We start from the raw sequence: 11,918 nt of genomic DNA on the forward strand, positions 1-11,918 counted from the left end.
CGATTCATACGTCTTCCCATATTTCTCTGAAGTCCTCACTCATATAGATTGTTCTAGCACTATAACGTTCTATCTATTACACTCAATATGGCACAATTTCTTCAGCTACTCCCCAATCATTGAGCACCCACTTTGTTTCTAGTTTTTCCCTACCACAAAAAGGGCTGCTCTGAATATTTTGGAACATAAGAAGAATTTCAGTCTGTTTTTGAACTCACTGTGGGCATATTCTGAGAGAGAATCTCAGTCTTGGTAGGCTTGAATGGTGGGCTGAATGTCACAAAATGAAATTTAACAAGGATAAATATAAAGGTCTCTGCATATGGGTTTTAAAAAAATCCATTGCATAGGTACCAGAAGGGGAAGATGTGGCTAGCCTATAGTTTTCATGGGAAAAGACCCTGGGGTTTAGTGGACTGTAAGATCAATATGAGTCAATGGTATGATATAATAGTCTTAAAAAAAAAAGCTAATTCAATCTTAGGCTGTATTCATGTAAATATAATGGTTTTCTAGGGTTAGATCAACCTCTTAATCGTTACTGTGGATGTTACTGAGGTAGGAGTCTTTGTAGCATTTTGAGGCTGAATGCAATTACTCTTGTGGCATTTGTGAAAAAGAAGTACAAAGTGCAATAAGTATTCTGAAGAGGGAGAGATCCCTTCTGTTTAGCAGAGGGGGATCTGGGTAAGCTTCATAAATAATTGGAAATGCACAAAGTATAATAGAAAGAGCACCAGTCTTGAATTCAGGAAAACTTGTTCAAATCTAGAAGTACTAGTTGCATGATCATGGGCAAATCATTCAATCTTTTTCTGCCTCACTTTCCTCCTCTATAAAATATGGGTAGTAATGGTTGAACTACTTACCTCACAGCATTAATGTGAGGAAAATAATTCCAAAACATTAGAGCCATCAGGTAAATGTGAGCTATTATTTGAACCTAGTCTTGAAGGATGTTCAGAATTTTAAAAATTTACGTGGGAGGCATTCCATGCTTAGGGGCTAGCACGAACATAATCTTAGATGCAGAAGCTTGTATGTCCTATGGCCAAAGAACAATTCAATTTCACTGGAAATGAGCATATGATGGAGATTACTAGTTGATAAGGCCAGAAAGTTAGGTTGTACCAGATTTTGGGAGACCTGCATGCAAGCTAAAGTCCTAAATTTCAGAAAACCAAGAAGCATCAAAGGACTTTGATTAGGGGAATGACTTAATGACTTTTGTAGTTGTGTTGTAATAGAAAGAGCACTCAATTTGGAATCAAATAGTCTGAGTACAAACCTGACATCTCAGTTTATATCTATGCATGATATTTCATTGATGTGGGCTTACATGTAAAATGAGAGTTGGATTGGACTGTCTGTCTAGATATCTAGATATGTCTGATCTCTTCCAGATCTAAATCTATGATTCTATGATAAAATTATTAATTTTCTGAATGGCTAAAGAGTCTCCAATTCATGCATCTTGTAGTTCATGATTAAAAAAAAAAGAACTTTTGCTTGAATTTTCCCCATGCCTCCTCTTTACTACTACCTGAGTATTCTTAGATTTCCTGATTTACATCTGGTCTTCCTAACTTCCTAATCATTTTTTTCTTTCTGGAGGTCATTACTTTTATTCATTCAATCTTCTCAGTTGTGAAATGAAGGATCCCAACAACTATTATACAATATCAAAGAACTTTAACACCAACATCTCATTATATAAAAATGGAGAAAATATTATCTTGGCCAAGATGCCAAAAATATTTTCCTTAATTATATTTTAATTGAATTTCCATGCACAGAGACCAGCTCCTTCTGGACACTATAGTTCCAGGTAGGGCAAATAGGCAACCTAGCTGGAACTGAATAGGAGGGGCAGATCCAGGCCATACCTAACAGTTACTTAAAAGATATATACCTCACTGTGGCAGAGTTCTCTCATAAGAAAGCCCTGAGCATATAAAGTTCACTCAGAGACACTATTTTAAATTATTTGTGGAGGAATTTGGAGATTGAGGTCATCTTCTGTCCTATTCAGCCATCTTCCCACAATGCATCCCCAAAGACTAAACAAGTTCTAGCATATGATTGTGTTGGAATACTGCTGCATTTTAAGAAATGACAAGCAGGTTAATTTTGAAAAAACATGGAAAGATCTACATGAAATGATAAAGAGTGAAGCAAGCAGAACCAAGAGAACATTATATACAACAATAGAAATATTATTTGAAGAATGACTTGTGTATGTCCACTTTCAGAGAAAAAAATGGTAAATAGAAATAAGTAAGACCTAGTTGTATGTGCATATGCATGTATATATATATATTTATATATATATATATATATATATGGGAGGAGGAGGAGGAGTCACAACAAATAAATAAATGTAAATAAAAATAAGAAAACCATGGCATATCTCATTGGGGAATTTCTTTTACTTTGTTATCTTTAATACATTATCTACATCTTACCTAGGTAGCCTTAGAAAATTTTGATTTAGATAGTTGGTTGGAGGTCCATAGGTCTATACTACCTACTTATATGTTCAGATAAGCTTTCATCTTACCATAATCAAGCCAAGCCTTCTATATCTTCCTTCTTCCTCAATTCCAAGCTGGAAGGTCTCCCTAGTATGATTGCCATCAGAGCAATTGGAGTAATATTGTCAATGTAGTTCATGTATCTGGTGGGTTGGAAGATCCATGGAACCTTAAAGAAGTACTGAGAAACAGCTGTTGTATTTGCTCATTCTCTTCACTAGCAATGGGCATACATGTTCCAGTTCCTTTCCCTGTAGACTGTAGGAAGTTACTTTATTTTTAATTTTTAAGAAAAATTTTATTGGCATTTTGTTTTAAAATTTGTTTAATGTATCCCTTTATTTCTCTTACTCACTGAGCCATACCTGGTAACAAAGAATTGTTTTTAAAAGGTGGGGAAAGCAGATCAACAAAATTAAGTAACAATGAAGTCTGACAGATATATAATATTTGGTACCCATTGCCCACCACCAGGAAACCAAGAGGTGTGCTTTCTGGCCTAGAGTAAGGGGTTTCCACTTGGGGAACTTGAGGCTGGACCCCAGGCTATTTCTAATACTTTGCATTTCCTTTCTTGAATTGGTGAATGAATAACCTTGAGAGGGATGTGAAGGTGGTCTTGAGGGTTCTAGAGTCAGCTCCAGCTGACTGACAGGAAGATGACTTCCTTCATCAGATCACCAGTAGAATGACTGAGAGCTATTTGGATAATGTGTAGAGCAGATGTGAAATGTAGCTATGCCTATCTGATAATATCAAATACTCCTTTATGTTTTTATGAAGCTTAATCCTCAACATCCTGAAGAGGTCATAACAAAAGTTATTGAATTCTATTTTAAGTGATTCTGTTGATGAATGTTGTGAGTCTTGTGTTTCCCCTACAATAGAAAATCTGGTGAGACCATTTCTAGGAGAAGATAATGAAAGGCTAGGTTTCTAGAGAATGTTCTCTTCCCTCCTTGTTAGAACATTAAAAGGAACTGGATTCTGGTTTATCCTTGGTTCTTATATTTGTTATGCTAGGAGAAAGTAGGAGCATTATGGACCATGAATGTGAGCAATCCAAAGAAACATGTTAAAGAGGTAGGGGTAGATCATTGGAGACAGAGATCAATGTAAGATTTTGGAAGATGTTGACAGGAGTTGGCCAGGTGTGAGGGCCTGTGGGAGAAGGCACTATAGCGTTGCAATAAAGAAGTAGCAAAATTTTCCAATGTACAGGATTTTGTACCCAATACCCTCATGCCATATCTCTGCTGATGTTGACTAGCCGGGATGAAAGAGGGAAGGGTAGGCAAATCACTGGCATTTACTGAGAACTTTGGTAATTGAATCTTGGGGAGATTTGCATCCATTCTGAGGTGAAAGAATCCCTCCTTCCCTCTCATCAGATTGTCTGCATCCTCTTCTCTGGCCTAACCTGAGCATTTGGGAAGAAGGGTAACTGAAAGTTCACTTCTAGTTACAACAATCTTTTCAGAGGAGGTTAACCAGAAGATCCCTTGAAGATTTGCCTCCTGATTCAAGCAGCTAAGCTGTCAGCATTAGAAATGTTCAGAGGAGACATAAAGCTTGAAAATGGCGTGATTACCTTAATTGCCTTTTTTTTCTTCCTGTGTCTGATACTGATTGTGGAGAATGGCTATATCCTTGTAGTGCTGGGCAGGGAATGGGCACAGTGTGGGACACTGACTCCAGTTAATAAGATCTTGACCTGCTTGAGTGCCTCTCGCTTCCTCTTGCAGTGGGGGGTATGTGGAAAAAACCTGTATGTATTGCTCTATCCGATGGTCTTCCCATACAACCCTGTACATCAGTACTTATCCTTCCATTGGGATTTCTTGAACTCTGTCTCTCTATGGTCCTCTGCTTTGCTCGGTGTCTTCTACTGTGTGAAAATCACCACCTTCACTGACCCTGTTGTCCTCTGGCTGAAATGGAGGATCTCTAGGTTTGTGACCTGGCTACTATTTGGCTCCTTTGGCATCAGCTTGTTTACTGCCTTCCTGTTCTTCATAGGTAACTATTATATCTATTATATCTACTCAGTGAGGAGTCTTCTATCTGAGAATTCTACTATGGAAAATTTGAGAAGACAATTGGAAACATATTACTTTTTCCCTCTGAAAGTAATTTCTTCATCAATTCCAGCAGCTATCTTCTTCATCTCTATGGTTTTCCTTATCACTTCCCTGGAAAGGCACAAAAAGAAGATGCTACATAGTGATTCTGGCCTCTGGGACTTCAGGTTCCAGGCTCACACCAAGGCTCTTAAGACCCTCATCTCCTTCTTCATTCTCTTTGCCTCCTATTTTTTTGCAATAATGGTAAATGCTTCAAACATCTTGCCCTCTTTGAAGTCATGGTACTGGGGATGGCAGGCTTTGATTTACCTTTGCATAGCAATCCACTCCATGCTTCTGATCCTGAATAACCCTAGGTTACTATGTTGGAGAAGAGCTGCTTGAGAAATGGAATATTCTAAGTTCCATTGGATAAAAGATCATAGGAAGATTTCTGCACCTACAGGGACAGGGGACAAGTTCCCCTTCCCATTTCTCTAATTATTGTTACTTTGCCACTGTTCCAATGAGATATCATTCCAAACCTTATGGAAAGAGGAAGGGAATACGGATTTCCCCAAAGTACAAAGAGATAAATAGGCACCACTAATATGTGCAAAGAGGGAAAGGGGATCACATGACTATGCTCTGACAACATCTATTTTGTGATATTTGGTCTTTCAAGCCAGAGAATATTTTAATTAGTAGTGCTCTGATTTTGTAGTAATCATCATCATCATTCTGGGAATTGGTCATGTGGATGCTCACCCACCCACTCATTTCATCTGCTCAATCAGTCTGGAGAAGACATTTAGTGAAATGGGATCCCATTTCCCCAGGTCAGCCTCAAATTGGAAATGTGCTTTCCTACCTACATTAAAGTGTTTCCCTGCCTGTCATCTGTTAATTCAACCTACAACTTGTTCCTTTGTGATGTCTTCTTCATGGGCAAAAAGGTATACAAGCAAGTCAAGTCATTTTTCTAAGTCTCAATTTCTTCATTTGGGAAATAAAAGGAATGGATGAGATGACCTTAAAGGTCCTTCCAGGTCTAAACCTATGATCCAATAAAAGGAAGCACTGTTTCTTATTTGCTGATGGACACTGATTGCAACAGCTTTTTGAATTATATCTAGCCTCTAGTTAAACATTCAAGAGAGTCAGTATCTAACATAAACAAAACATACTCTTCTACATTTTACTTAAGGACCTTCTTTCTACATTCCTTTCAACATCTAGCTCATTTTTAGCATTCAAATTTTATTTCTCTCTTTTATGTACAAAATGTGACTTAATTATATAATTAATGGACTAATTAATAATTAATGAGTGGGTGGATGAAGGAGGTTTTCTTTTAATTATAATAGCTAACATTTAGATAGAGCTTTAAGATTTGCAAAGCACTTTACATATGTTATTCCATTTGATGTTCATAACAACTCTGTGAGCTAGGTACCATTACTATTCTCATTTTTTCAGTCATTTTGCAGTCATGTCTGACTCTTGGGTTTTCTTGGCAAAGATACTGGAGTGGTTTTCCATTTCCTTGTCCAATTCATCTTATGAAAACTGAGGAAAACATGGTTAAGTCACCTGTCCATGGTGGCACAACTAGTTAGTGGCTGAGGCTAGCTTTGAACTCAGGAAGATGAGTCTTTTTGACTCTACCATGAAACATAGCTGCACAATCCCCTAGCTACCTGTTTTACAGATGAAGAACCTGAGGCTGAGAGAGATTAAGCAATTTATCCAGAGTAACACAGCTAGTAAGTTGCTGAATCAGGATTCAAACTTAGGACTTCAAGTCTAGAACTCTTACTTTTGTGCATATGTGAGTAAGATTGCTAGGCACTAGGAAGTTCTAACCTCTGGACTCTTCTTATCCTAGCACTCTTCTTATCCTTATTACCTCTGAGAACTCTTTGTGTGGGCAGGTAACTAGCAGAAGTCTCTATGTTACCGATTCCACCTGACTTCCAGTTTTCTACTTGTGAGCGGTCATCTCAGACTTGCCATTTGCTCCCTTTAGACTTGACTAGAACAAATTCATCTTATAGAATCCGAAATACCTATAGTCTTACAGTGCAATCCAAGTTTGTTAGATTTTTATTAAAGACTGGATCCTGTGGCTTTGGGAAATACATGCAAAAGTGTTTCTCAGGTTACCCACTGTGATGGTTGAGGGCTCTTTGCTTCTTGTGTTGGGCTTGATTTGCAGAATACTAAGATGGTTGGGCAGAGAGCATGTGGCTCTTTGGGAATGAAACATTACTTCTTAGAAGGCTTGGAAGGATAACTGAGTTGGGTTCAGACACAGATCACTCTGAGTTAAAAAGCCAGCATCTGTGATAGCCATCTTGTCCATAATATGACAGATATAAATGTCATCGAAAGGGAACTATGGAGAATGATGGTGTGTATTTCCGTGAGAGTATTATAAAGATTGAGGCAGCTAGGTGGCTTGGCGGATAGAGCACTAGACCTGGAGTCAGGAAGACGTGAGTCCAAATCTGGCCTCTGACCCGTGTGACCCTGGGCATGTCAATTAGCCTCTTTTTGCCCTAATCCACCAAAGAAGGAAATAGCAAACCACTCTAGTATTTTTGCTAAGAAAACCCCATGAAAAGTATGATCCACAGGGTTATGAAGAGTTGGACATAATTGAATCAACTGAACAGCAACAATAAATTATAAATCACTCCTGGGTGAGATGCTGGATGAATGTATGCACCAAGGAAGAGAAGATGTCACTATGCCAAACTTACAAAAAAGACCCTAACTGCTGGATGCATCTCTGAGTATGTCTGAAAAGTAAGTGTAAACAAAGAAGATGAGTGCTAATAAGGAAAAAATCCTTATTGCTTTCTATAGGAAAGATGTGTAATAATTCCTATGACTAGCAGAGAAACTGGGGCTTCTCCTAGTACCATATTTAGGCAGCTATGTGGTACAATGCTTAGAGCACTGAACCTAGAGTCAGAAAGACCTGAGTTCAAATATAGACTCAGATACTTACTAGCTGTGTGACCCTGGGCAAGTCACTTAACCTTTGCATCTGCAAAATATTTATAATAGTAGCACCTACCCCCCAGCGTTTTGTGAGGACCAAATGAGATAATAATTGTAAAGTACTTAGAGCAGTATCTGGCACATAATAAGTGCTGCATAATTATTAGTAATTATTACCCACAACATTGTGAGGGTAAGATAAGCCACTGTCAAGGGAAGATCCTGCAGAGGAGTGGCACAGAATGAATAGTTTGAATAAAGCTTCCCTGGTAGAAGACTCTTCATTCCTGGATATTAAGTGGCATTGGGAAACTCTGAGGTATCTTTGGAACCTGGGTTACTTTAAATTACTTGTGGCAGAATATTTAATGTTCATTGTTAGTATTTTCTTTGATTAATCTATCCACTACAGTATGTCCAGAGTGCTTGGATTTGGAAGTTAGAAACTGGTGCTAGCCTTTTGGGATTTCTGGCAGCTAAAGATTTTTCCCCCCAGATTTCTGGGTTTGGCCATCAGACAAGATGAATTTGTTATCCGGGAGCTTTTTTTTTTTCAATCAGTTTTCTTTTACATCATTTGAACTCTCTGGCTCTCATAGAACTTTCTCTTGTAGCAAAAAACAAAAACAAAAACAAAAACAAAAACAAAAAAGAGGTTATTAAAAAAAATTCATCAACAACCTCTGACAATGCATGTATGATTCTGTATCCAAAGTCCATCTCCTTTCTTTCAAGAAGAAAGAAGTATGTTTCATCAAGAACCCTCTGGAATCAAGACTGGTCATTATATAACTCTGAATTCTGATAACTTTTACTGTTAATTTCCTTAATGTCAACTGTTTATTTCATGAATATTGTTCTTTTATTTCTACCTTGTTTTGCTTTAGCTCTTTAGTGCAGTCTCTCATGAATAGGTGGCTTCATTAAAGCCAATCGCTCGATATGTACCCTTAATTCCACACCCTCCCACCTCCTCCAGCAGATTCCATCCCCTAGTATTCCTTCCCCACCTCTAATTTCCTTCTATAAGTTCCTTACCTGAAGTCTATAAATACATCCAAGTCTCTCCCATCCTTAAAAAAAAAATGCTAGACTACTGTAGGGTCACTAGACCATGTAATTCCTACCAGCTTTTGTCCTATAATTTCTCCTCCATTTTTAAACCAATCTCCTTTAAAAAGCTGTCTACTCTCATTGCTTTAACTTCTTCTCTTCTAAAGGTTCTGTCATCTGACTTCTAACCTCACTATAGAGTTAAAGCTACTTCTCCAAAATTATCAGAACTCTTTTAAATGTCAGGTCTAAAGTCTTAAACTCAACCATCCTTCTTCTTGATCTCTCTAGAGCATTGGCACTATTGACCTTCTGGGTTTTCATAACACTGCTCTCTCTTGGCTTTCCTCTGTGTCCAATGATATCTTTTTAGTCTTTACTTGATTGTTATTCAAAGCTACTTTTCCTAACTTTGGATGCATCCTAAGGCTCTGTCTTGTACCATTCTCTCTTTTCTCTCTCTGCTCTTGTATTTGATGGCCTCATCAGTTCCCATGAGTTTAAGAGTCATCTCTATGTAAATAATTCCTGGAGCAATGCATGTACTTTTAAGTAGTCTCTCTACTAAGTTCCAGTTCCATATTAACTGCCTATTGGGCACTTATAATTGTTTTTCAATATCCAGCTCATTTTAGCATTAAAAAAAATTATCTTTTGCCCCAAACCTACCCCTTTCCTGAACTTTCTTATTTCTGGCTAGGGTTCTGTGTCATATGAATCAATCAGGTTAACAACCTTAGTTTTAATAACTCTTCACTCTTACCCTCCAAATCCAGTAACTTGCCAATTCATATGTTCCCCATCATCTCTTGCTTCTTTCCTTTTTGCTCCATGAACACATCCGTAATCTGAGGGCCTAATGAGTTGGGTGCCTTGTCACTTCTTAGCTGAACTATTGCAATAACCTCCTAATTGGTCCTGCTGTCTCAAGTTATCCCCTATTCTAATCCATCTTCCACAAGTCTGCTAAGGTGATTTTTCCAAGAGGAGTAATCTGATCATAAAACCACATCACTCAATAAACTCTAGAAGCTCCTTATTATCTCTATGTTTGGCATTTAAAGTTCCTTACAGTCCTTCCCCAGGCTACCTTTCTAGCCTTCTTCTGCAAATGCTCTGAGCCCCCACCAAAACTGGCCTTTTTGTTGATGTTATTGTTTCACAAACAAAAATCCATCTTTCATGTCTGCTTTTTCCTCAGTTTTTCTTCATGCCTGGAATGTATTCCCTCCCCCCTTCTGTCCCTTGAAATCCCTTTCAAGACTCAGCTCAAGTGTCATTTTTTGCATGATGTTTATCCTACTTTCCTTAGCTGCTAGTGTCTTTCCTTCCAACAGCACCTTGCATGTTTTCCTTTGTTTTCTGTACACACATATATGCATATTCTCTATGCATACACATATATGTATATTGTCCCTCTCAACCCTCATTAGAATGTAAGCTCCTTAAGGACAGGGACTGTTTCACTTTTGTCTGTATCTCCAGTGTCTAGAACAATGTCAGACTCATGATAAGACCTTAATAAATAACATATTGATTGATCTATGTTCATATGTGTCTTCCCAAATTTCTCAGAATTTCCCATATTTGTACTTTTTTATAACATAATTAATATTCAATTTAATTTATACATGACAACTTATTTATATGTTGCCCAGTCAATGGGCATTCACTTTATTTCCATTTTTTGTTACCATAATTAAAGCTACTATTAATATTTTGGTATTAAGGACTATTCCCTCCTTAGCATAAAAGTATCCAGTAGTAGTAACGCTAAGTCAAAAGACTTTAACTGTTTAGTGACTTTCTCGCATAATTTCAAATGATTTTTCATAGTGATTATGCCATTTCATAGGTCCAGCAACAGGATATTAATGTTCTTGTCTTCCCATAGATCCTCCTACATAGATGATTTCCATCCTTTGGAAATTTGGCTACTTAGTAGTTTTGAGGTAAAACCTTAAGCTTGTTTTAATTTGCATTTCTCTTATTACTGGTGATTTCAAACAAAAAAAATTATGGTTGTTTACATTTGCATTTTTTTCTGTTGAAGGTTGTTCATATCTTTTGACCATTTATCTATTATGGAATGACTTTTGCTAATATATTTTTTTTGGAGAAGTTGGAGATGCCACCACATACTGATTCCTGTCCCCAAGCTATTAAGTTCAAGGTATACTGTGATCTGCATTCACTCAAAACCATATGTTAAGTATCCTCCCAATGTGTTCAGGTTTTGACCAGCACACCAGAGGACACAATCAGTTCAAAGCAAAAGTTTAAATCAGCATAGTAATAACAATAGGACATTTCCCCATATAGTCCTGGGGCACACATTTCCACAAATGCATGTAATATCAGTAGGAAGAATGAAGAAAGTCACCTGAGTAGGGAATTATGTACTCTCAATTCTACATATTTGATTATCCTTATCTACTCACAATAAGATGCTTAAAACCAGGCAGTGGGCAAATAGACATTGTAGTCAAACCCTAGTTATATTCGTAGGTGGCTAATCTTTGTAATCTTCCTACCTGTACTCCCTTTTAAGTCTATAACTTTATACTTGTCTTTGGAGTTCTACTCTTGTTTGTATACTTCGATTCCATGTTAATTAATTTCCCTCCCCCCCAGCCTATTATTGAACTTTGGGCATCCTTCTCTGAGTATACATTTAAGTTCTGCTTCTTCTTGTGGTCTTTCCCCCAGTCTAGCTCTCCATTCTGCTTACTTAGATTTTATATCGATTTTCTCTATCTGGACATTCCAGGGCTTTAAATTGGTCTTTGTTTTCTCCCTCCATGGTATCCTGTCTCTCCTTTTGTCTCGAGTAATAATCACCTGATTATGACTGCTTGAGGGTATTCCATACTTTCTGTCATGCCTCACTGGCCTTGCCCAAGTCTTGGACCTTCTTGGAGTATTCCATTTCACAGTCACTTGTGACACATGCCAAGAACAAACACTAAATAACACTTTGAAGCCTTTTTACTACCTCCATGATCCATTCCTCATTTAGGCATTCTATTACTGGCATCCTCAAACCTGATCCTCTCCTTGCTTGCCCAAAGAAGCCAGAGAAGTGGAAGAATGACCATGGCAACAATTTATATTTAGATTTATTTAGACTCTTAATATATATATATTTAGAGTTGTAACATTTTTGAAGTGGTTTTATCTGAGGGCTGTATACTGAGCCTGAGCCTACTGGTTTCTTCTATCACACTACAGTGTTCTTACCTACTCAAATCTTATATCC

General features: G+C 37.6%; 1 protein-coding gene across 1 annotated transcript; it reads left to right on the forward strand.

Moving 5' to 3' along the window:
- Positions 1-4,084: 4,084 nt before the first annotated feature.
- Positions 4,085-5,002, forward strand: TAS2R60 (taste 2 receptor member 60). Its single transcript, NM_001039856.1, is given in 1 exon segment — positions 4,085-5,002. A coding segment is annotated over 1 exon segment (918 nt).
- Positions 5,003-11,918: the final 6,916 nt, after the last annotated feature.

The sequence above is a fragment of the Monodelphis domestica genome, chromosome 5 (assembly GCF_027887165.1).
Source record: "Monodelphis domestica isolate mMonDom1 chromosome 5, mMonDom1.pri, whole genome shotgun sequence".
NCBI lineage: Eukaryota > Metazoa > Chordata > Mammalia > Didelphimorphia > Didelphidae > Monodelphis > Monodelphis domestica.